Source organism: Episyrphus balteatus, chromosome 2 (genome assembly GCF_945859705.1).
Source record: "Episyrphus balteatus chromosome 2, idEpiBalt1.1, whole genome shotgun sequence".
NCBI lineage: Eukaryota > Metazoa > Arthropoda > Insecta > Diptera > Syrphidae > Episyrphus > Episyrphus balteatus.
In genome coordinates this window covers 97171232-97198747 of record NC_079135.1, presented here as the reverse complement: position 1 = coordinate 97198747, position 27516 = coordinate 97171232, and the positions used below count along the sequence as shown (strand labels likewise).

Here is a 27516-nt window from a genome sequence, read left to right as displayed (position 1 = left end):
ATTAAGACAACAATGAAATTTTGAATTTTGAAAATTAAATTTAAGAAAAAAAATTAAATTTATGTATAAAAATGTCAAGAAAAAAAAAATGACAAAAGAAATGGTTAAAAAAAATCTTTTTATTATTAAAAAAAAAAAGAAATTAATGAAAACTAAACTAAAAGTCATATTTTTTTTTGTTTGATTTTGTAATTTTCTTTACCTCCATAGCCGAAATCTTGATACATTGGCGGCTTATACGGATATTTTGAATCGGGGTCAATTGAGAATGCTTCTCCTTTTTATTTTGAATTCGGTTTTTTTTTTCCAAAAATATTGCATTCAATTCGACGAAATATTTATTTTGTATGTTTTTGAAGAAATATCACAGCACGTAGATTTTTTTTTTGTTTTGTTTTTATTTAATTAATTTATGTAAAATTTGTTGCAAATGTATAAACAAATAATACATAATATATGTTGATATACATATATAATACGTTGGGATAGATAGATAGGGGGTATAAGGTCACAATAAGGCAACACAACACAACAGTCGCGCACATTACAATGAAGGGGTGCAGATACAGGCAGGAAACGAGAAGATATATAAATAAATAAAAAAAAATAATATTAAAGTAAAAAAATAATTAAATTACGGAAAAATTACAAAAATTAAGATAAAAAAAAAACTGTTCAACTTTTACTTTTTTGTTAGTGTTTCAAATTAAATTAAACTACAACTTAAATTATAAATGTTTGTGTTGTTTAAATTTCCTATAGATATTTTTCAAGTTTGAATCAATGAAAAAATAAAACAAAAAGAACACTACATAATAAATTTCAATTTTTTGACCTATTTTTATTTCCAACTTGTTTCATTGATTCGACTTGACAAATATTCACCAACTTTTTTTGTATTTGTTTTTTTTTTTTTTTTTTATTTAAATCACACAACAAGCATTCTTGTATCATACTCTTAAAAATTACTCCTCGATTTTATCATTAATTCAAAAATATAAAAAGTAAAAAAAAATCCTCATTCGATTCCCCAACATTTGTTAGTCAAATTAAAAAAAAAAGATTAAACAATAATAAAAGTTATTAACTTGAAATTCCATGAAATCATTCTTATAAGTAATTTCATTCAATTAAATTCCATCAGAGAAAGAAAGAAAAAAAATATACATAAAAAAATCTTTTCATTTCTTGCTCCAATTTATTTATTTTCCAATTGAACCATATTTTGATTCCAGAATAATAAAAAAAAAAATAAAGTAGGAGTAAGTAATAATTTCCTTTAAATTGGTTGACAAATCGATTTGACTTTGTTAGCACGTCATCATGCTGACCTTTAAACCTCACATAAATAAATTACAATTTATTGAAATTCAACGTTTTTTTTTTTTAATGATTTGATTAACAACTTTTGTACTAAAAACTTATAGTTCTACGATTTTAATCGATTTTATATGTTACAAACGGGGAAGCAGTTGGAATTTTTAAAATATTGTTTTTAATAAGATTGGAAATATAAATACAATTTTGTATTCATAATACTAATTGTATGTGGGATTGAGGATTTAGGAAAATAGTTAATTCCATTTCGATTTTTTGTGTTTAATTTTCTACTAATTCATTATTTAAAATATTACTGTCTTAAAATCCTAAAATTTATAAGTTAATTCTACTTTCATTTGGTTAATTTTAATAAATTGTTAAAAAACAACATACCTTGCCAATACCAGCTGCCAGGAGCACCAATGAAAAGACGATCACCTTTCTGAAAAGACAAAAAAGTATGTAGGAATAAAATAGAATGAGCTGCTGAGTAGACGTGTTTCTGATTCTGGTGATATTGTTAAATTCTTTTTGACCGTAAACGCATTTAAACTAAAATTAAAACCAGTTAAAATCTTAAGTTGACATACATTAATTGATTTCCTTTAATTTGTCAGTGAATTGTGATTAAGTTTTGGCCTTTAAAAGCAAAAATAAAAGTGGTTATATTTTCATTTACACATTTTTTATGCTTTCTTTGTGCAAACTTATATATTACATACATACATTAAGTTCTCTTAAACTAAAATTTTATCTGGCACTAACACATCTTTTTTTTATGTGTAATCACTCACTCTTACACACTCTTACAACTGTTTAAAATTATAACGCACACAATTGCCATCTAATTCAGCAAAGTGACCCATTTCAGGTGCTAACAAATCTCGCTTCGACTCGCCCCTATCCCCTTTATCCCCTTCACAAAAATCAATATAAAAATAATCCCAAAAAACAATGGATAAAATCTGGATAACTGAGAAGCTTAAACAACAAAGTGAGTTTATTGTTTCACTTTTAACTAAGAAAATGAATGAGTCCGAAAAAAAAATTACCGACGAATTAGGGCGCGAAATAAAAGACCTGCAAAAAAACATCAGTGATATAAACAATAGAGTGGTTCAATTAGAATCATCACAGCCTAATATTCAAACAGAAATTGTTTCACTTACCACAGAAGTAAACAACTTGAAATTGTCACTATATAACGTAACTTCCGAGTGCGAAAAAACAAAAACATTGCTTGCCGAAAAATCTAGTGAACTCAAAAACATAAACACACAATTTAGTAACACTACCGACGAATTAGGAAAAATGAAACAATCATTTGACTCTTATGAAAACCGAGTGGTTGCGAAAGATGCTTTTATTTTCGGCATTCCATGTTTGCCTAATGAAAATCTAAAATCAATCTTCAATTTAATATGCAACGTAATTAGTATTAAACCACCAACAATAACTAATATTTACCGCACTCGTCCTAAACTAAAGTCAAGCAACTCCGCGATAAAGATCAAATTCAACTCGCCTTACGATAAAAACTATGTTTTAACCTCCCTAGCGAACTATCGGAAAAATAATAAAAAACAACTTTGCTTAAATGATATTCACCTCGCTATTGATGGTAAAGGTACCTCTACCTCCTCTTCGCCTCTTATCCATATTCGAGAAAGCTTGTCATATCTCAACAGAACAATATTAAAGCGTGCACTTGAACTAAAAAAATGTAAACAACTTTCTTCCGTATTCACCTCAAGGGGAATTGTTTATGTCAAACGCCAAACTGAAGACACAGCTGTGTTAGTTAAATGCATCGAGGGACTCGATAACGTTACCAGATCAGCAGATTTAAATGAAAATTAATATTATTGTTTTTCTTTGTATATTTTGAATTCGTAAATAAACTTTATTTTTCTTTTTTCTACAATTTATTAATAATTAACTTTTCTTTTTCAATTTTCATTCAAATTAATAAACTTTCTACATTTTTTTCTCATCATTTAAATTACTTATAACTTAAATTACTTTTATTACATTTACTTTTTTTTTTTTTTTTTTTAAATCTTTTCCATTCCTTTTGTTGCCATATTGAAAAATGATTAATAGCCGAACATTGCACTCTATGGTTAGAGTTCTATGTAAACAGAAATGCGGTCTTCGCATTTGTCATATAAATGCGCAAAGCTTATTACCAAAAATCGATGAGTTTCGTGATCTTTTTATCGAATCTGATGTTGATGTAATCTGCGTCACAGAAACTTGGTTTAAGGATGAATTTAACGATGAGGTTTGTAGCTTAGAGGGCTATAAGTTATTTCGAGTTAATAGAAAGGATCGTATTGGGGGTGGTGTAGCAATATATGTTAAAGCGAGTGTTAAGTGCAGACTTAAATGCTCATCAGATTCTCTCAGTAGTGTTGAGTATTTGTTTGTGGAAATAGTTGGCAATGAGGATAGTCTGCTTTTAGGTGCAATATATCGGCCAAATAGGAATATAGATCTCTCACCCTTCTTCACATTTTTGGAAGATATCTTGCTGGCTTCCCCTAATATTGTTCTCTGTGGTGATTTTAATTGTAACCTTTTGAAACCAAATATCCTTTCTTATAACATGCAAACTTTGAACTTGAGACCAGTTAATGCTAATGTTCCAACACATTTTTCGCTTACTGATTCAACACTATTAGACTTGTTCTTTGTCTCCAACAAAAGTGACGTAGCTTTGTATGACCAGCTTTCTGCACCTGTTTTTTCTCGACATGACCTAATTTTTTTAACTTTGAAATTCAATTTTGATTACTCTTTTAAAAAAGTCACATATCGGGATTTTAATAATATAAATATTCAGCGTTTGGAAGAGGATACTAGAGCGAAAAATTGGGATCGTATATTTTATATGTCTTCATCAAATGAACAGTTAAACTTCTTAAACGACAACATTAAAACTTTATTTGATACTCATATACCTTTAATTACCAAGCTCTTTAAACCCTGCGAAAAACCATGGTTCACCAACAATATACGAATTTTAATGCAGAAACGGGATGATGCCTATAAAGATTGGAAACGGTACAGACTAAATGAGTTAAGGCGTATATATTGCTCCCTTAGGAATAGAGTTATAATGGAAATACGATCGGCCAAAAAATTAATGTACACTGACAAGCTTAGTACTTCCTTAAACGGACGTCAGTTGTGGACCAACCTTAAAAAAATTGGCATTGGAAAGTCAAAAGGCTGCACAGTTGAAGATGCGGATGGTAATGTTCTCAACAAGACTTTCGTTTCTTTACCTTCACAACACTTACCTTTAAGCATAAATCCATTTGCTAATGTTGTAGAATCAAATGAATCTGGTTTCGGTTTTCATTCAGTAGATAGTGTTGATGTTGTCGAGAGTATACTCTCTATCAAGTCAAATGCAGTTGGGTTGGACGAAATTCACCCTAAGTTTTTAAAAATAATCTTGCCAATTGTCCTACCTTTTCTTACATGCATTTTCAACAACATTCTTATGTCTGGTGTGTATCCGAGTCTCTGGAAGTTAGCTAAAATCATCCCTCTTCCCAAAAATGCCAAAGGTGATGAATTTAGGCCTATCGCAGTATTACCATTCCTGTCAAAGGCCTTCGAAAGAATTCTGCAAAAACAAATTAGTTCTTTTCTTACAGACAATACGTTGCTTACTCCAAAACAATCGGGTTTTCGCGAAAAGCACAGCTGTATCACGGCACTCCTGAGCGTCACTGAAGATATAAGGCAAAAGTTGGATAAGGATGAAGTCACGTTTTTGGTGCTCCTTGATTTTTCAAAGGCTTTTGACTCAGTCAATCACGTTAATTTGTGTTGGAAGCTTTTGCAAAATTTCAATTTTTCATTAAGTGCCACTAGACTCATCTATTCCTATCTGTGTAACAGAAAACAAGCTGTCCAAATTAGAGATAGATTGTCTGATTTCTTGCCTAACGTTTCCGGTGTCCCTCAGGGCTCAATACTTGGTCCTCTACTTTTTTCTATGTATGTGAATGAACTTCCATCCATCATTAAAAACTGCTCCATCCATATGTATGCCGATGACGTCCAAATGTATATAAGCTGTCCCCTTGGGTTAATTGAACACGCAGTTCTTTGTGTTAATGAAGATATTGAGAAAATTGTAAATTGGTCCAAGTTGAATTGTCTTATTTTAAACCCAACAAAATCTAAGAGTCTGGTAATATCAAGAAAAAATCTTGATGTTAACTATTTTCCTTCGATTGTTTTGGACACTGTGCCCATTACTTACGTAGAAACTGCAAAAAATCTCGGCGTTACATTTAATCGTTACTTAACTTGGGATAACCATATTAATTCACTCGTGGGTAAAGTGTATGGGGCTCTGCGTACTTTATGGGTAACTCAGTCGTTTACACCTGTTAAAACACGTCTTTTTCTTGTGAAGACTTTGATAATACCAATTTTAGTCTATGGGTGCGAAATTTATTGTAATTGCAACTATGTAAGTAAACGTAAGCTGAATGTCGCGTTCAATAGTGCAGTACGTTATGTTTATGGACTTCGTAAATATGATAGGTTGGCCGGTCTCGAATTACGATTGTTGGATATGTCTTTTGAAAATTACTTAAAGTTTCGCTCTTTGATCTTGCTCTCCAATATATTGTTAACACACAAACCTCATTACTGTTTTGAAAAAATAAGATTTGCAGCCTCAAATCGATCTCATCATTTAATTCATCCTCGATATTCATTTTTAACATCGGAGCGCCAATTTTTCGTAAACTCGGTACGCCTTTGGAACTCTTTACCTCGATGTATTAAAGAAATACAAAACACAAACAGAATGCGAAAGGATTTAAGAAAATATTATTCAGCAGGAAATGTTTAGATTTAATAGTTTTTGAAGAATTATATATTGAATTATCCTTTTTGAAGTATTTTAATATTAAATTATGCTTGCTCTAATAGTAAAATTAGCTTATAACTAAATTATAAGATATTGTATCTTACTGTTATTAAGCAATAACGAAATAAATAAATAAAATAAAATAAAATAAAAATAAAATAAAATTTATTTATAAATACCTATCAATTTAAAAGTTAAATGGTGAGCTGAGAATGGAATTTTCAAACTGCACTATAAACTAATTTTTTCAAACAGTGTTTGTAAATCAACTCAAGCTTTGTAAAAAAAATATCTTTTAATTACATTTTAATGTATAGTATTTTGTATTCAAAATAAGGTATTTAAAACAAAAGTATTTTAAATTAGTAAAAAAAAAAGAAAAAATTGGTTAGATTATATTTTTAGAGCTCATATTTTCTTTCAAAAACATGATTTTTTCTTTTTTGAAAAAGATCGGATCAAAAAATATTTATGCTGACATTTTTGTAGGTACGTTATGTAGTTTTTTCGAAAATATTCTCAAAAATGTTTTCTTTAAATTTTAGATTTTGACCCCTGCCCAGACATTTTCTTTTTTTTTTTTTACCTTTTTTGAAGTATTTGAATTCGTTAGACATGGCATAATATTTCTAAAATTTTAAACTACGCACTTGATGACTAAATATGTACCTTTCATTTGAAATATGAACACCAAATTTATCTGCATCGAGAGCGAGACATAATTTGACTTTACATTTATTTGAATTGTTAAAAAAATATGTTCAAAAAAATAACACTGTGTAATACTCAAAATATACGCGAGCGGAGACCTAACACATTTTGTAGGGCTAGTCGCAGTGATTACGAAACCGTATTTAAAAAGTCCCTAACACCCTCAAAATCTGTAATTAAGGGCAAAAAACGGATTTTTTAACCTTCACCCATTGAAAAAATTCTAATTTTTACCGGCACCGGGCACCGAACAAAAATGTTATTTTGGCACGTAGTACGATAACTCGGGCGCCAGGATTTGATAACGGAGTTCAATACAATCATTTTTTACTATGGGAGGTGGGTCTATCTCTCCCCTTTAGGAGGGAGGGGTAATTAAAAAAAAAATATTAAAACAATGGCTACACTTACAGTTATAAGTGATACCATTTCCAAAAGGCAGAATTGTACATTTACTTCTTATTTTTAAATCAATATATTTCAAACAATTGTTTTTGAAATAATCGATTTCAAAGTTAAAAATAGACGAAAAAAAATTAAAAAAAAAACTCATTAATTACTATTTTTGTCCATACTGTGAATTTTAATAAAAAATTAATTCATGTAGAGAACTGCCTCAATTGATTCCTTATCGATCTAATGACTATCGACTATATGTTTCTATGCCTTCTAGGTTTTGAGAAAATTGAAAAATAAAAAAAAAAAATAATTTGAAAAAGAAAAAATCTGATAAAATTATTTTTCAATTTTAATACTATAATTATAATTATGTTAAAAAAATATTCAATTTATTTTTAAATTCAAAATGCGAATAACCGATTTGTTAATGATTTCAAAATTTTGAATATGTACCTAGATAGATATCAAACATTTTTTCGAAATAAGTTTTGAAAAATTTGTTAGGTTATGTTGTTATGAATATTAAAGCTTTTTTAATTTAATTTGATAAATAATTTTAATTTTCTTGTAAATAGCAATTATTAAAAAAAAAATAGTAAGACCCGCGATTTAAAAAAAAAATATATGTAATTTTTATATATAAAATATTTCAAAAATTAAAAAGAAAAGCATCGTACGACATTTTGAAAAAACTTAATCCACATATTTTCAAAAAAAAATTAAAAACTTATATTTTTGAGTTTTTAAATTAAAATTTCGAAAACTTTTCGTATAAAAATTTTCCGTTGAAATCGGCTCAGTCGTTTACGAGAAAGTCAGATATCAAGAAAACTGTTCTAATGGTAGGTACCGTTAATAGGGGTTCAAAAAGTATTTTGTTTTTTTAGAAATTAGAATGTAATGTGTGACAGTATATCAGATCTTGTTTAATCAAAATCGTTTTTGACCGTTTTAGAGAAAAATATCTTTTCTTATTTGGTCATATGTGAAATTAGCTTAAATACCTAAATGTATAATCAGATACAGATTCAAATTCGATAAGATTAATAGGTAACTTATCTAAAAGCAGCTGTATGCAAATGAATTACATTTCACTATATTTAACAACATCACACATTTAAGTTCAAGATGATTTATATATGTAAATAAAACTAGTCAAATGGTAAATCTCCATAAATCTTCTTTTTCAAATCGATAGAGTACAACTATTTTAACATTACCATAGATGTGCATCTCACGCAAAAACATAAGCAAAATAAGAAAAAAAGAAGGAAACAAATCGTGAAATTTTTAAAACGCACGAAAAAAATGTATTAAAGATATCTATTAGTATAAAAAAAACAAGGATTTAGGGGAGACTAGGGTGATTCTCAGATTCTCAATAATAAGTACGACCAACTGACAATGCTGACAACTTAACGCATATCCTAAGTACAAAACATGAAAATATCCTAGCTAGAAATTGATTTTAACATAAAGAAATCTTTTATCCTAACTTTCCTATATCTCCCCTATAAACGCTTCCTCCTTTTAAACAAGTATTCAAGTGTATCCTTTCAAGAAATTTTTGTTTGTAATATTTAAATTTGCTATTGGCAAAAATACATATAAAACTGTTCGCACATCCTAAGATCCCCAAGATCCCATCCCGCGTCGCACACGATTATCTCTATTTTATTTAACGCCCATCTTCGGACAAAATACATATTGAAGAAAAATGTACTTGGTAGCTAGTCAATGGTGGTGGGAGAAGGATTACTTTATGGCTTTGAACTTGAAAAATGCGGCTTCTGTAGGCAAATAGAGAACCTACAAGCTACAACGTTTAATGTTTTAAAAAACTTATCGTGATGTGTTTATGTAAATTTTTTAGCTAAAAGAATATTTTTGTGTGTTTTTTTTTAACGCAGAAGTTTTGTCCAATAAAATAGAAACCAAAAATTGGGAAAGAGTGTTAAAATGACTTAATCTTGATCTTGTAGTCACTTACCTTACTAACACCTGCACTTAGACCAGCTTGGCAGTAACCCTGTCTATGATATCCAAAATAGTCTGAAAAAAAAAGATAAAAGTTTTTTGTTTATTCACACGATCAAACAAAAAAAAAAAACATGTGTGGAATTCACAAGTGGTAGATGTGAAACTTTTAAAAATCATTTTTTCTAAAGAAAACGTATAAAAATAATTTATTAAAAAAAAAAAAATGTTTTGATGAAAAAGCAAAAATAAAGTCTTATTTTTTCTAACACCATAAGACAACATATAATAAATTTTATATCATCTGAAAGCTTATTATTTCACCTTTTATAAGATGCTCCAATCATATTTCTACGATGCCTACAAAAAATGTAAGAATTTTTTAAAGCCAACCATGTCGAAATTTCACACAAAAAAATTATAACAAATAGATTTTTCCTGTCGCTTTTTCGTTTCATCGTGTTTCAAATCACTACGATACTAAAGAAGTTTTCACTTCAAAAAAAAACGAATCAAGTGAAAAATGTTTTATCAAAATCGCTTAAGTTGTTCTTAAGTTTTATCAACATTATTCAGCTAATACCTTTTCCAGCTTGAATTATTCCCTTTATGAAAACCCCAATTTCGATCATTTTGAAGCCTTGACAAAAAAATCTTCGTTAGCATTTTAAATTACATTGTGACACTTGTCTTATGTGTGCACTCGTAAACTGATCAGTAATTTAAATGCTTTCATTGCCAAAAAAACACAAACTGAACAAAAAAAAAACCTTCAAAAACTTGCGTAACCCAAGTGAATATGTACCACTTGAATTGATCATGAACAAGATCGTTACCATTCCAAGACCAAAAATGTCTTCTTCTTCGAGATTGATCGATGCAATTTTCGTGGTTGCTTCCAAATATAGTTGGACCGATTTATTGGAATTTTTTTTGTCGGTCTCTACAGTTTGCAGACTGAAGTTCCAAATTCCGATTTCTTTGTGAGGATGCGTTGATGTTCAGAGGGCACTCTTTATCGTAGTCCTTCCTTTATACGCACAAACTGGTAATTCACAGAATTTCCAACATTTCATCTCGTTCAATTCTAATTGAAATTCCACACGAAGAATGATTGCTGAACAGGGAAAATATACCAGGAACAAAAAAAAAAACGAACACTCGTAAAAATGAATAAAAAAAAATTTACAAAGCCATGAGCAATAAGAAAAAGGAGCAAAAAATACTTCCAGACGATACATATATCGCCTTGATCGGTTTCAATCGATTGTGACAATGGCTTTGCTTCTGGGCAGGGCACGTATAAAGGAAGGAAGGTATACCTACTGGACTTCTTGAAGTTGTAGACAAGTTTCCGAAACATATTCGAAACACCTTGGCGACAAATTGTTATCGTTCAATAATGATCGTGCGGTGTACAGAGTAAGAGGGAAAAAAAGATCCACCGCATTTAAAGAGATCGTTTGTTGTTGTTTTTATTGTTACAGAGTGATGATGGAGGTTGAGATAAAAGAATTACAGGTTTTATGTTTTCATTGTTGAGAAGAGACTTGGAAAGATGTGTGATCACACATTAACGGCAATGAAGTCAGCATCAGGATGAAAATTTTAATAGTCAATAGGTAGAATGGATCTTCTTCTTTTTTTATGGAATGAAAATTGTCACGTTTATTTTTACTTTTCAATTATGTACAAGATTTTATTATGTTACTTAATTTTCTAATAAAATACATTTTTTCTTGCAATGTAGTTTGTAAAAAAAATCGATCTTAAGATTTTGGTCCCACATGGCAAAGAGATAATAGAAAAAAAAAGAAGAAGATGAGCCTCGTATTCAGTCTGTCAGAACCTATTCTATTTGTACTTTTTTGAGATAAAAATAACAGGATCTTCCATTCAAATGTTATAAAACAACAAAAAAAAAATGGCCAAAAAGCTACGATCTTCACAAAAAAATAAATGTTTCTGTAAGCAAAATTAAATTCTATAACCTCAATTGAATTTTTAACTTTTGATTTTCTTAAAAATGAAATACCTAATACTCTTAACTATTTACCACAGTTTTGTACAATATTTTAGAAAACAATAGGTAATAATGCACAGCTAAAATTATTACTCTTCTATACAAGTAATCTTAAAATATTGGGTTCATTCAAAATATCTTGAGTTAAAGGGTGTTTTATTTTTAGAAGAAAGAAGACTTCGATACCTACATCGATCATAGTAATTATTAAGTCTTAGTAATTTATGAATGAACAGCTAACACATAATTAAAAAAAAAAAAACTAATGTGCCATTTTTGAAAAGATAATTTTTCAAAACCAAATTTTTAATTTTTTAAGGAATATTTTCAAAAAAAAAAACTGATTAAAAAATAATATTTGAATTTTTTGTATCAATATTGTATTCTATGAATAGAGCCGTTTTTGAGAGAATTGCAAGTCCTCAAATATTTTATATCGGAGATATCTGTTCCAAGATACGAGGTATTTAAAAACAAAAAGATACATCGAACCCACAGTTTTTGAAAAAAAAAAAAAAAAAAAAAATTGTTTTGAAAATTGGAGGTCAAAAAGAACACACTTTAATTATTAACCTAATTGTAAAAAAAATTGTTTGTCCAAAAATATTTTATTTTTCAATTTTCAAAAATCTAAAAAAATAGAATTTTCTTAAATGACAGCACTTTAAAGTTTTCAAGAAATATTTTTGGATAAGTTAAAGGAATGGTGATTTAAGATATTTGTATTCAACAAAACGGTTATTTTTGAAAACCAGAAAAGCAAATATTTTTCGGCACAAAATAGATTTAAAAAAAATCATTAGAAAAATTTAAAAAATGTTCAGTAAATGGGAGCTTATAGAATGCAGAAATAAAACACGGTGTAACACTCAAAATATACGCGGGCGGAGACCTATCAGGTTTTGTAGAGCTAGTCGCACTGAATACGAAACGGTATTTGAAAATCCCCTAACACCCCCAAAATCTGGAGTTACGGGCAAAAAACGGTTTTTTGGACCTTCACCCATTGAAAAAATTCTAGCTTCGACAATTTTTTACCCATTTTCGATTTTTTTACAGTTTCTGATAGAAGATAAATATACCTTTTTAACAATGTATAAAACATGTAACTCGGTTAAACCACTTAGAATTTATAAGATGTCAAAGTTCAAAAATTCAATTTTTTTTGTCATTTGCCCAACTTCGGCATCAATTTAAAGTATATGTTTTCAAGACAACATGCTATTTAAAAAATATATTCTAAAACTATATCTATTTCCCAATTGATCGAGGTATTTTTTATGAAAATCACTTCAAAATTGGCTTAGAAAAAAAAATTTTTCGATTTCAACCCAGATACAGAAATTGGAACTTTTAGGTATAGAACAAAAATGTTGTTTCGGCACGTAGTAGGATAAGTTGTGCGCCAGGATTTGATGAAGGTTTTTTGTAGAGGAGCTCAATACAAACATTTTTTTTCTTTGGAAGGGGGGTCTATCTCCCCCTGTTTAGGTGGGAGGGGCATTTTTCTAAAAAAAAATTATCAAAATAAAAAAAAATTATTAAAAAACAACGGCAACACTTACAGTAATAAATGATACCATTTCCAAAAGGCAAAATTGTGCATTTGATTCTAATTTTTAAATCAATATAATATTCCCAATAGTTTTTGAAATAAGAGATTTCAAAGTTAAAAATAGGGGAAAATTTTTTTTTTTTAAACTCATTTTATATTATTTTTGTCCAGACTGTGAATTTTAGTAAATAAATTACTTAAACAGAAAACTGCCTCAATTGATTCCTTATCGAACCGTGAAAACTATATGTTTCTATGTCTTCTAGTTTTTGAGAAAATTGAAAAATAAAAACAAATAAAAACAAAAAATATTTTGAAAAAAGAAAAATCTGATAAAATAATTTTTCAATTTTCTCAAAAACTAGAAGACATAGAAACATATAGTTTTCACGGTTCGATAAGGAATTAATTGAGGCAGTTTTCTGTTTAAGTAATTTATTAACTAAAATTCACAGTCTGGACAAAAATAGTATAAAATGAGTTTTAAAAAAAATATTTTCCCCTATTTTTAACTTTGAAATCTCTTATTTCAAAAACTATTGGGAATATTATATTGATTTAAAAATTAGAATCAAATGCACAATTTTGCCTTTTGGAAATGGTATCATTTATTACTGTAAGTGTTGCCGTTGTTTTTTAATAATTTTTTTTTATTTTGATAATTTTTTTTTAGAAAAATGCCCCTCCCACCTAAACGGGGGGAGATAGACCCCCCTCTTAAAGAAAAAAAATGTTTGTATTGAGCTCCTCTACAAAAACCCTTCATCAAATCCTGGCGCCCAACTTATCCTACTACGTGCCGAAACAACATTTTTGTTCTATACCTAAAAGTTCCAATTTCTGTATCTGGGTTGAAATCGAAAAATTTTTTTTTCTAAGCCAATTTTGAAGTGATTTTCATAAAAAATACCTCGATCAATTGGGAAATAGATATAGTTTTAGAATATATTTTTTAAATAGCATGTTGTCTTGAAAACATATACTTTAAATTGATGCCGAAGTTGGGCAAATGACAAAAAAAATTGAATTTTTGAACTTTGACATCTTATAAATTCTAAGTGGTTTAACCGAGTTACATGTTTTATACATTGTTAAAAAGGTATATTTATCTTTTATCAGAAACTGTAAAAAAATCGAAAATGGGTAAAAAATTGTCGAAGCTAGAATTTTTTCAATGGGTGAAGGTCCAAAAAACCGTTTTTTGCCCGTAACTCCAGATTTTGGGGGTGTTAGGGGATTTTCAAATACCGTTTCGTATTCAGTGCGACTAGCTCTACAAAACCTGATAGGTCTCCGCCCGCGTATATTTTAAAACCTCATTTTTGTAACACCGTGAAATTAAACAAAAAACAAAAAAATTTCGAATATATATTCTTTTGACTCCCAAATTTTCATAATTTATTTTTTGGGAAAAAAAGTAGGTACACATATCAGAAAAAATGATGGAGTTCGGTGCCCGTCTAGCAGCTCGACGAATAACATGACCAAATCAACTTATAGCCAGTTCGTTGAAATGAATAAAGTTAGTACTTTTGAATTTACTCGAATCTATTTACATTTTATATTGCACGGAATTTGAATGACACTGTGAACCAGGGTTAAAACCTTGCTCCGATCGGAGCAAATTTGCTTCACTTTTGAGGGAAAAAAATAATCTACTCCAACGCTCCGATTTTTCAGGATTTACTCCACTTTTTCCACACAAAAAAATTGCTTCCTGAACTAACTTTGCTAACCAGATTGGAATGTTTTAAATCGAAATTGTATTTATTTTAGAATTGCAAACACATTTTTGAACCACCACTTGCATTAATGAGGCTAATTAAACAATATAAATTGGTCCAAGGTGAATTTATCACAAAATAGTTCTTTTTTAGGAATTGAACTGACTGGAATTAGGACTTACTTATTTTTTATTAAAAAAAAGTTCCTAAAAGGTAAAGATTTTTTTTTTGTTTCAAATCTACTCCGGAAATTTTGCAATTGCTGCACTTTTTTTTTTAATTTGCTCCAAAATTTCAGGACCGAGGTTCGAACCCTGCTGTGAACGTATTTGACTCTCATTTAGATTAAGAATCTTTTTTACCGACTTGGAGATTTTCAAATTAGCAACAATGGACAATGGTATTATATGCACATATGATACATGATTTCAAGGTATTTTTTAATGCTGATTCCAAAAAATTTTAAACGAAGGCAATCTGACGTCTCTCAAAAAAGTTATACCTGTTTTTCATCTGTCAACCCATATTATTATAACAGTTGCTAACTTACTACCGAAAAACCCTTAAAAGATATGGTAGAGGAACCAAATTTTGCATGAAGGTTTTCATATCCATTATCATTAAGAATAAAAACAATGCAATGCAAAAAACATTGATATCTATGAAAAAATGGTATTTTTTGAGAAAGGGGAAATTTTAGACTATGCACTAAAAAACATCCTCGTACAGCTTGGGAATTGGAGCTAATAGGCCATTTTTTTGATTTCTATGTTTTTTTGAATATTCTTAAACATATGTCAAAAATCTAAAAAAAAAGTCTGATTCCAAAAAATTTTTTTGAAATCAGCATTAAAAAATACCTTGAAATCATGTATCATATGTGCATATAATACCATTGTCCATTGTTGCTAATTTGAAAATCTCCATTTCGTGCTTTGACCTTGAAAATCGCGACTTGCGGACATGAGATTTTTCTAGACTTTTGATCTAAGTTATAAAATGCCAAAACGAAGGTTTTGAGCAAAAAAAATGTCTATTAGCATTCATTCCGAGATTTACCTTTTTTTTCACCTTATTTGACTGTATTAATAGAAGTTTGATTTGTTTTAAAAAAGAAGCCAATTAAAGACTTTTTTACAATTTCTTGACAACAAAAAACTCCCACAATCTTCTTGCGCTTATTTGTCTTTGCTACAAAACCATTTTAAACATCTGAAATCTGATCTTTCAGTACAAAAACTTCAATGCGGTAGGCAGTATCACTTTCAATTAAAATACACATGAATGAATAACTAATTTCTTGTAAAATTGATTCCGTTCGCTGATGTAATAAAAAAAACTATAGTGATTATCATGAAGATGAATAAAATATAAAATGTTGCAATGCGTATACTAAGAATATGTTGGCATTGCTTTTTCTGAAAGAATTATTTCAATGCTCTTGTTCATATCGGACGTACAAAATTTGCAATTTGGCTTAAAATTTTCAATTCATTTTAGAATCAAGCAATTTTAAAATTAATGCTTAGGATAATAAAGTTTTGTTTTAAAATAAATAAGTTCCTAAGATTCAAATTGTCATGATTTTCTTGACTTTTGCATTGAAAATGTGTGGAATTTAATTTTTCTAATTCATTTGTATTATGTATTTTCTCTAGTGAAGCAGTTCGTTCTTGTTGATTCTCACAATTTTGAATACTTTAAATTAAATTATTAAGTCAGTATTTTCTTTTGCAACATTCTTCTGTTCATAACTTCTAAAATATTGAAAAAGTACATGGTCTGTAAAAAACCAAAGACAAAATTGATAAGCGATTTTGGTACAAATAAATTCTTTTCATTAAACACGTAGGTATCCTTTAGAGAAGAAAAAACACAAAAGAAATAAAAAATAGCACGAAAATATCTGTTTCGCATTGTCTGCGATCTTTTTAAGAACCAAGTTTTACCTTTTTTTTTCTAGATAAAAATGTTCACAAATTTCTATTTCTATTTTTTCAACCTAAATGCATTGCAGATGTGTTTGTACAATTTTGGTTTCTTCTTAGAGTGCTGAAAGATTCATGCAACTACTTGCCATTAAAATACATAGTACGAATCCTCATATTAAATGAGTTTTAAAGGGGAACAAAAATACGTTTGTATTTTTTTTTTTTCTTACGGAAACCTTAGAAAAAAAATGTTCAAAGTTGACCACATAAAGGGTAAACGTCAGATTATTACCGGAGCGGAGTTACAAAATCAAATTGACATTTGAAGCCTACACTATAGCACCGCTCAAAGTTTGCTGCAATTTGACCATCAAACTTTTGACTGGTTGGATTTATTTCAACACATTTTTTTTTTTTTGATGAATTATAGTTTTTTTATGTGGAACTGAAATACTAGAAGGGTTATTCTACAAGTGCAGCTTCAGTATAATATTGTGACCTTTTGTTGGTATAAGTATAATAATACCTAAGAATTTGAATGAAATTCAAGAACAACGTGTAGGGTTGAATTATGGTGAGAAAAAAAAAATTAAACGATCATAATCTGTTAAAAGTTGATTACAAACAAAGTAAACAAAAATTTATTTTCAAGCAATTAACGAAGTTGAAGAGCTATTGACAATTTGACATAAGAGCTACTCACTCTAATCAGCTTCCAATAGAAGATTATGATCTTTGTAAGAGCAAACAATCAAATTAAGATTTAAATAAGCTCAGAATTCAAATTTATGTCAGAATGGATAGAAGGAAGAAAGGTAATGAGAGAATGGTATAATGGACCACACGTTTCACGTTTTCAATGTAAAGCCGTTTGTAGGTTTATTTTATATACCTACTTTATTACATTTTATCTGATCAATTCAGGGGACATTTTAAAGAGAAACTCTACAATTACTTTGTTTAAGCACTAAAATTATTGTAGGAAAGATATTTAAAAATAAATAAAAAAAAAGATATTTAAAAATATAAAATTAAATTTACTTGTCAATATCAAGTTAAAGCCATTAGAGTAATATGTAATGTAGGAGTTTTTTTCAACCAAATCTTGAGTCTCGCTCTTGAGCTTTCAAAAATTAGTTTTTGGCAAAACAGATTTGTTATAAAAATTGAAATAAAAAAAAGTAAAAATTGTAAGAAATTCAACTAATATTAAAAACAAAATATTTTATGCACACATTTTGCACATTTTGCATTGAATTTTTTTTTTTTTTCAATGCATAAAATTTTTATTTGCAGTAAGTATATACATTTTTGTTTTTTAATTCAAAATAATTTTATTTGCAACAAAAATTTTATTTTCAATTCAAATATTTTTCAGTTGCAATAAAAATTTTTTTTTTTCAATGCAAAATATTTTTAGTTGCAATAAATAATTATTTTTACTGCAAATTACAGTAACAATAAAATTTTGTTTTCAGTTGCAAAAAATATATTTTTGTTTTCTATAATGCAATTTTTTTTTATTTCCAATAAATATATTCTTTTTAAATTAAAAAAAAAAAATGACTTTTTACAACCCTGTTCCAGCTGTGACAATTTGAATAGCTATGATGGATGTATTCAGAACCTGAAAATGTTTTTGCGAAGAAAATATTATGCTCTAAAATAAAAATTAAAAAAGGGGACATTGCGTCCTGTCACATTTTCAGCTATGGGGGACAAATTATTTCTTGAGAAGCAAATGGGGGATAGTCCCCCCAAAAGGGGGACGAATGGTAACCCTATCTGTTAGGTCACTATCAAATGAAGAATGAGACGCTTAAGCCTTAAACTTGTGTGCTTGGTGATTCATGTTATGAAAATAATTTTAGACTCTAAGAGAACATTAGATCTGTTTATCTCTTTATTTTATTTATTCTTATTCTATAGGTGATCTCCAGTGAGGCCCTGGCATTGAAAGGATTTTTGTGAAAGATAACCACGAGAGACGCGAAATTAGACTTCAATTAAAAAAGTTTCAAAAAATAGCTTTTTTTATTTAATCCAGTGCCGGTTTAAGCACTACCGGCGCCATTGGGCAAGATTGCAAGTGGCGCCTCTCAAAAAAAATTCATCTAAAAACAATTTTTTTAAATCACGAAAAAAAGCAATAGCAGATTATGTCTTACCTCTCATATACTAGTTAATGCATTTATTAACAATGTCCAGTGTATTAACTTAAAAAGGTTAACTTAAAAAAAAAATTAATTATTTATGTCATTTAGGCTCAATTGACAAGATTACCTTTATCTCTGACTTTTTTGTTTAAACACATTTAAAGAGTAGGTACAGTTGGTTTTATTTGAACAATATTTTTTCAAAAACTTTTTCAACTAGGTACATTAATGTCGCTTTTGATTGGAATCAATGATTCACTCATTCTGAAATCCAATAAAAAACTTTGAATCGCTTCCACCCAATTCTAAAATTTAATATCTGTATTGGTGAAAAATCAAATATTTTGTTTTTGTTTTTTCACTAGGAGAATAAAAAACTTGCAGCACGCTTATTAATGATTCCAGGCGCTTCCGGACGGCCAATCGAAAACGACATACCTTTATAAGTATTAGGTTTGTTCGTTGTGAGCTCTAGGGCACTCTGGGAGCTCCGAATTCGTTGTTAAGCGTTTTTTGTAGCTCCTTTTCAACCAGAGTTATTTCCTTTGTGTTCGATGTTCGCTGATGAAACTAAAGCTCTGAGGACTGAGGTGTTCGATGTAAAATGAAAACCCGAGAAACTCTGATTTTTTCACAGTTAATTGACATGACTTAGAGTGCCCTGGAGGGGGGAAAAACGAACAGATCTATTTTTTTTATTCTCACACACAAACGTAGTTTTTATGAGAAATGGAGAAGCTGTCAATTTTTGGCATTTCTGGATTTTCGGTTTTACGGATTTTGGGATTGTGGGTTTTCGGGATTTTGTGTTTTTGGGTTTTCGGAATTTAGGGTTTTCTGGATTTTGGGCTTTCTGGATTTTTAATTTCGGGATTTTGTCCGTCTCCCTTCTGTTTCCTTATTCATTTTTATAGGGGCGCCTTTGCAAAAATTAAATTGGTAGGAGGAATATTAGGATTGCTTTAGTCTTTCAAAAGAAATTAGAGCGCCTTGTTCTTCAAAGATGAACGAAGATTTTGGACACCATTGTCCTTCCGGAAGCCAAATAAATTAACCCAAAATTGGGGGGCGCCTTCATTCTTCAAAAAGTTTAGGACAAACAATACGAGCGCCGTTGAAAATGTAAAATAGAAAAAAATTGGGCCGCCTTTGTGAAAGTAAAAATAAATAAAACATCGATTGGAAAGACTTCGTTATTTATATAACTTTTGTAAAAGTTTAGGGCGCCTGCGGCGCCCCTCAATTCTTGCGCCCCTGGGCGATGGCCCAGGCTGCCCCCCCCCTAAAACCGGCCCTGATTTAATCCTTATTAATTTCTTTATTAAATATTCTTACTTAGTATCTCCTATTAGGTACTTAATATGAACTTGAATCCTTCTTAAAGATGATTATCAGAAGATCTTTAGAATTATTTATATTTATATATAGATCATATAAAGTCTAAAAAGTGGTTATGCCAAATTTTACAACTTGCTTAAAGATGGATTGTTGAAAAGAAAAAGTTTCGTTTTACTTCCTCTCTGAACTCAAGTTTCTTTTTTTCGCATACCGTTAAACCATATTTAAATAAAATATATTCAAAAATAAAATTTATAACGAAAAAAGAATTTATACTAACTTGTTCGACAGGGTGAATATTCTGTGAAAGTTGAAAAGTTCCTCGATGTAAAGCACGTTCCAACTGGTTCTATACTTGGACGAATTGATGGATTCATTGTATGGAAAACATATCTTGGTGCACAAGCCTGTAATGAAAAAAAAAAAAAAATCAAAACTTTCAATAATAAAGAAATAAAATAATACAAGTTGAAAATAAAACAAGTCTTTAAAATAAAATGCATACAAATAATACAGACACTAAACGAACAATGCCTACCCATCAAAAGACCGACCGTATAGTCCCAAAACACAATGGAGCCCAAAACCCAATGGAATCCCCCGAGTGAATAAAAATTATTACAAGATTCTTTTCAAGACCCCAAAATGGTCACACACAATAAGAAAGCAATCGTTTAAAAAAAAAGAGGCTTCTTTTGTTTTCTTTATATTTTAGGTTTTGCCTTGAGAAATTGTTCCAATGGGACCACTTTTTTTTTTGTTTATATAGGAAGGAGCAAGTATAGATTCATGCCAAAAGAGAAAAAGAAAAACATTCGCCCAATAAATAAAACAACATGTCAGGACACTCTGCAATGGACAAATCCTTCGGTTTGTATATTTACTACGTAACTTAGCTTATACCAGAAAACCATGTCAAGGGCTCTCTTTTTCCTCTTTCTTTCCTCGACATGATGATGACGACAATAACAATGCGAAAGGAAGATGGCATCGTATTACAAAAAGACAAACTTTAATCACAGGTAGTGAATCTGTCTGATGTCCATTCGTCCATCCATCCATCCATCTATCCCACATCTATCTCTATCTCGGAAGATCCTAAAGGGACATTTTTATATATACCTAAATAAACAAAAAGACAACAAGTTAATAGCTGGGAATCTATAGGGAATCTCCAGACACTGACCATGGATAAAAAGATTTTTATGGTCAAATAGATATAAACGGTGAATGTCTTTGGCAAACTTGTGGTTATAACCTATACCAAAGAGATATCGCCAGCGACCATTTCCTTTTAGCTGTGATGCTTGCACAAAACAGTATAAAACAAAACCTGACAAAAGTGAGATTGTACAAAAAAAAAACAGAACCGACATTATTCTCGCCAAGATCCCAAAACAAGTCATATTGCCCATTTTTAGGATCTTGTCAAACCGATTGCGAACCGCGATCGTATAAAGTGGAGGTAGATGTTGCTAATTCCTTACTCTTTGCCTTCGTCATTGTCTGAGATCTCCTTTTTTTACCGAGATTTAGTAAAAAAAAAGTCAGAACTACACCGAGAAAAAAAAGGACCTGTTCTTTTTGAAAGTTTAGCTATGACTTACACAATAAGCTTTAAACCTTTTTGAGAAATATTTTTTTGAGGATTGATCAAGAATTTAAACATTTTAAATATTCGTCAAAAGAGTTCAAGTTACGAACCACTAAGAAGCAGTTGTATAAGCCTGGTTTAGCCTTGGTTTAAGTTTTGTACTGACCGATTTCGGCCTATTTAAGCAGAAACCTTGAACCGGACTTTTCTTAGTCTATAATTTCAATTTCTAACATTAAAAGATCCTGAACCACGGTTAAAATATTTGTTAATCTTGGTTTAACCTTGGTTTAATTTTTTAACAAATCGAATAAGGCAAATTTATCTGTGGTTTAAGCATGAACTTGGCGATTGTTACATTTATAATTCTTGAACAGAACCTAAACCCAAGTTATAACACCAATTTCTAAAGATGCAAATTACTGCCTCACAATTTAAGTATTTGTACAGCTGGTCCTAAGTTTTTAAATTTGTTTTATTAGATTCGAAGCAGTGATAACCGATTTTATTTTTGTATACTTTATTTTTTTTTTTTTTTAGTGTACTAAACGCGATATAATATCCAACGACTGAACCTAAAGAGCGAGCGATTTTGAAGAGCTATTTAATCGAAAAAGATAAATAAAATAATAATAAAAGAATAAAACAAAAACAAAATCAGAAAAGACAAAAAAAAAAAAAGAAACCTACAAGAATAACTTTAGTGTGGTGAGTGCGCGCTGATATAAAAGAAGTTTATCTATACAAGAAGAGAAGAAGAAGTAGTGGCTTTGGCTTGTGTGTGGCGCAGATTGTCTATGATATAATCGGAAGCCGCCTCAATTGCAATAGCAGCATTGTGGCGACAACGTTGCATGGGGGTTTGCATGCAAGAATGGTACAGAGCATAAAGTCTCATGTTCAACTAAAAAAACAACAAAAAACTAGAGACTTACTTCGTAGATTTGGATAGACAAATTGTACATTTAAAATAGACAAAGCATTTAAGGAATGCCGCTTAGCAAAAATGTTTTTAGTGTTAACTCTTTAGGGATATATAGTTTATATCTATCTTAACTTATACTTACACAAAAAAAAAAATAGGTATTCAGAGATAGGATTTATGTATACAATAGCAGCGCTTGTTTTGGAGTCCATGTTGAGACTTTGTAAAATCTTTTTTTTTTTTTTTTTGTTTCAAAGTAGTAGATATAAGGAACTAAAAGGTTTTTAAAGGCAAATTGATGTTCATTTTTGGAGATGGAATTTTTGTATTTATGAAGTAAGTACTTAAGATTGTACTGAATTAGATATTAATAGTCTGATAAATCATAACAACATTAACAATTTTTATTAGTTCTTGCATTGAAAAAAAAAAAAACTGATTGCCACTTATAAAAGTACAGCTTCAAAGATAAGCTTAATAGTTTCAGATATTGAAGAAAGTTATTCATTATCGAACATTTAAAATCTGAAGACCATTTCACAAAGTCCAAAAAGATCAAATAGTTTCATCATGTAAAAATTAACAAGGCTCTGGTTATTATTACGAGGTGCGTAAAAAAGATTATAAGCAGATGATAAGCTTATAAGTAGGTACTATACACATTGTTAGATTAGATTAATGTAAGTAGGCATGATAGTGTTAGTTTGGCAATTTGTCATGTCTCGTTGGTTTATAAAGGTTTTCATAAGTTTAACATGCTAACTAACAATTATTCAACTTAAGTGAGCATTGTTAATTCAACAAAAGATCATTTAAATTATTTATTGAAGTTTCAGAGTAACTAAAACATAGTTATAAGCTGAAATTTAACAAACGGTCATGTTAACTTCAAACAAGAACATTGTGAATTTTACATTGAATCATCTTGATTTATAAACGCTTTTGTTGGTTTGGCAGTCTTAATTATTATAAAATAAAAATCATGTTAAAACCTTGTTACTGGTATAAACTTTGATTCAATTCCGTTTGAATAATACAAATATTTTGGTAAAAGTATTATTTTAAACAACTTAAAAACCCGAAAAAGTAATAGCTTGTTTTAACTAGAGTCTAATTGATATAATTTTGCAAATTATTTCATTTCGAATGTCAAATCGTATAGAAAATAAAATGCACGACTGGGGTCGCACGTACTTGCTCTTGCAGTTCAAAGCACTTTTATGTTAGTTTACTTGTAGATTTTAGGAGCTGGCTCTATATAAATAAAAAAAATTGATATCGGGGAAGAGCAAGGAAGACATTTAAGGCAACATTTTTTTAAATGAAAAAAAAATTTTTTTATTTGACTTTTTTTTGGAAAAAATAAAAATGCAATTTTATTGCATTAGCTTTGAATACTACGCCTGTAAAGTTTAATCAAAATCGTTAGAGCCGTTTTCGAGTTATTTGGTTTAAAAAAAAATTTGTATGGGGGGTACACTTTCTAAACGAGATAAAAAAAACAAAAAAAAACCAACTTTCAAAATTCCATAAAAATCATCTTTACCAAATTTAAAGAAAATCCGTCCACCCGTTTAGGCTGTGGAAATGTGTACAGATGGACGCACAGACGCACAGACGGACGGACGGAATTGCGAGACCCACTTTTTCGGAGTTCTCCATCATCGTAATGTTGGTTTTGATTAAAACCTCAATTTTTTTTTTCGACACGAAACCAATACTTGCCCTATTGAGCAAGTAAAAATTTAATTTGAACTGACCCAATTTGCGAAATTATCTCATTTGGACTATATTAAAAACAGGCCATATTAAAAAAATTGTTTTTTTTTTTATTTTTTAAGTTATCTACATTAGGGTGTATCAATTTAATATGGAAAAATTATTTTAGTGATGTATTGCCCCTCACAAATGTTCATTTCACTAAGATAACATGTCCAGAAAACGTTCAGGCCAAAAAAACTATTGTTGGATCAAGAGGCTTTTCTAAGAGGGTTAACAATTCTCGTAATTGCATATAGAAATTTTTGAATTCTAAATTGATTCCATTCAAACAGTTGTTAATTTATTTTTTTGGCAATTGATACATAAAACAGCAATTTCTTCTTCAAGTTGAAGCGAAACATCGAAAATATTCCCTGTAAATAGTCAATTTATAGATCTCGGTACAAAAGCCTTTTTTAACCAATTTTGAGCAATAAACAACATTAATTTTGAAGGGAAAAGAATCTGAACTATGGAAATTTCGAAAAAATTATAAAATCTTAAATTTATTCAAAGTGTAATTCATTCAAAGTTCCTAGTAAACATAACTATCTGAAAAATTTCAAATGTTTACTAGTTAAAACCCTTTTTCAAGCTACTTTTTAAAACAATAATTGTTTGTAACTTAATTTTGTTAGTATTTTGTAACAGGCTAAAAATCATGTTTCTTTAACATGATCGCAATATCAATTTGAAAAAGATCTTGTAGATTTAACAGGTGTACCGTGTTAATTACCGGTGAGCATTAAGATTTAACACAGTAAGGTGTGATAAGATTCAACACGGTTAGTTAATATTGAACATGTATCAATCTTGTTAAACAGACCAGATAACAATGTTGCTTTAACATGGAACAATTCTAATTTTTAAGTTCATATGGGTTAACAGGGGTTCAGGTACGTGAATAAAGAGAATTCAATAGTCTGAACAATAATAATTCTTTTATCCAAAAATGTCGTTCGAGTCGGTATAGTTCTTAAGAGTTATCAAAAGTGTTAATCCAAAGACAGACTTTGATCACAAAAGTAAATAGAATTTTACTTATCGAATTTGCAGGATTTGTGTTTCATAAAAATAGAATTGATACCAATACGTAGTATAAGATCGGACCAATATTTTCTGACATTCTTTCTTAAGTATGATTTAAAATCATATTAAGGAGACTCAAAAGCACAAGTGGGCAGTCCGAAAGAAGTAATTAAAAAGAATAGGTACAAAATAAATACAAATTAAAAATTGTCACACCGATATTATACTATTTTGTGCTAGTTGTCTAGGTTTCTTGAAATCCAAAGATATAAGTTAAAATTGGGTAAAGCCTTAAAGCATTGAGACCGATTTTTTAAATTTTTTTTTTGTTTCAAATTGTTACACCATCCTAATATAGAAAATGCTTGAATTCTCAATGGTTTCTCTTAATAATAAAAAAAGTCACATCAACTTTATGTAAAACAAACTTCAAACGCCTTCATTTGGATTTAAATGGATCACCAATATTTCTGGGTGGTCGCTTATCTACAGTAAATTGATATTTAACAAAGAAATCATCAAAATAACGACCTATTCAAACTCATATAAGCTTGATCGATAAAACTAACTCTGCTTTCATTTCATTTGTCTTGTATCACGTTTGTGTGAAAGTCTTTCATATATATGCATTTAATATCTTCATCCCACACCAGGTGCATATTATACCGACCTCATTAGAAGCTCTATATGACATAAAAATGACCAAATTTAAACAAGAAAATAGTCAAATAAAAAAAAACGTGCCCACACGTAGAGTATAAATAAAGGGACAACATTATCAAATTTTATTAGAAAACCTAAATTGCTACGTGTAGGTGCATTAATGATACGATCAACAACCGCAACCGCCACAGCTCCGAAAAAAACACTATAGACGGTAAGGAACATGGCTACGAATACAATCAAATGGAATTGAGATCGATCTTCAATTTTCATCCATCTGCCTGCTTGCACCAAGCCGCGCAGCGCACAGTCCACACAACTCCAAATGTGTTGGCCTTTGACCTGCACCACTGTGCGAATCTTGTTTATAATTTAAGTATCTTTCTCTATCTTTGTGGCCAGAAGAATATGGTACAATTCCTTGCACGGATTTTTGTATTTTGTTTTTATTGTTGTTGTTGTCGAACGGACATGTTTTGATTTTGGCCTTGCTTATCTAACAGTGGGCAATTTATTAGTTAAACCTGGAACAATTTCGTTTTGGATCAAGTTCTCATTCCTTGAATTAGTACAACTTTCTTGGCAAATTTTGTCCAATATTTCAATCAGTTTGTCCCACTGTACTAAACCACCGCGTTGTGGGGTATTCACAATGTTCATTGTGTGATCCTGTCTTGTGTTTCCGAATCCCGGATGGCTGCTGCTAACTCGTCAGCTAATATGGAAGCAGGAGGTCATGTTTGACCTGCTTTGGTGAAGACATTTTTTTTTTTTGTTTTTTTTTTGCTTTTAAACTTGGCCAACTTCTATTTCTGTCAAAACAACACAATGACGACAACGATCATGTGAGATGACAACACACAACCCCGCACCATATATAGTCCATTCACTGGGTAAAACAATGGAAAATTTGCATTCTTTAAAGACAACGATGCCATAAAAACGATTTTGTTGTCAAAAAAAAAAATTGCTTCTTGATATGGTTAAAGATTGTGTTGTGTAGCTTTTTTTGTAGTTGTTGTTGGTTTTTGTCAATTTTTGGGAGCAAACATTGCGGAACCAATTGCCAGTTCAACGATGCATGACACAACCTATGAGGTCTTGAGTTTTCTTCAAAAATTCAATATAGTACCAGAAGGTTGTACTCTTAGACCAGTATTGTTTTCTTTCTAATTTTTTTTTAAATAAACTTCAGCCATCATTTAACAATCAGTATATAATATCTTTTTATACAAATCCGATATAATAGTTATAGATTCAACAATTTTTATTGCTTCAAATAATATAACTTAAGTTATATAGAGAAGATCATTGCGCGTTGTGATGAGTCTGGATGTTATGGACAGTCCCGCACATCATTGAATAGGCTTTAAATGCCGCACACAAATCGTTGCAATCTAAAAGACATGTCATGCCAATTCTTCGCTAGCGATCGATCGATGGCGGTGAATTGTTGTTGTTGGTATGTAAGAAGTTTCTTAATGCAGCTGGCTGGTAGGTATTGGAAACG

At 29.8% G+C, this 27516-nt stretch overlaps 1 protein-coding gene across 4 annotated transcripts in view; it reads right to left on the bottom strand.

Annotated features, from left to right (window-relative positions):
* The window catches only part of LOC129911333 (integrin alpha-PS2), a 115689-nt gene that overhangs the window by 12916 nt on the left and 75257 nt on the right, over positions 1 to 27516 (bottom strand). For 3 of the 4 annotated variants that reach the window (XM_055989093.1, XM_055989092.1, XM_055989094.1), the window contains 4 exons: positions 20315 to 20441; positions 9321 to 9382; positions 1714 to 1762; positions 203 to 277 (listed from right to left, as the gene is read on the bottom strand). In XM_055989093.1, the coding sequence (XP_055845068.1) occupies positions 203 to 277; positions 1714 to 1762; positions 9321 to 9382; positions 20315 to 20441 (313 nt within the window). The remainder of the gene's footprint in view (positions 1 to 202; positions 278 to 1713; positions 1763 to 9320; positions 9383 to 20314; positions 20442 to 27516) is intronic. The other variant, XM_055989095.1, reaches the window with a different exon arrangement.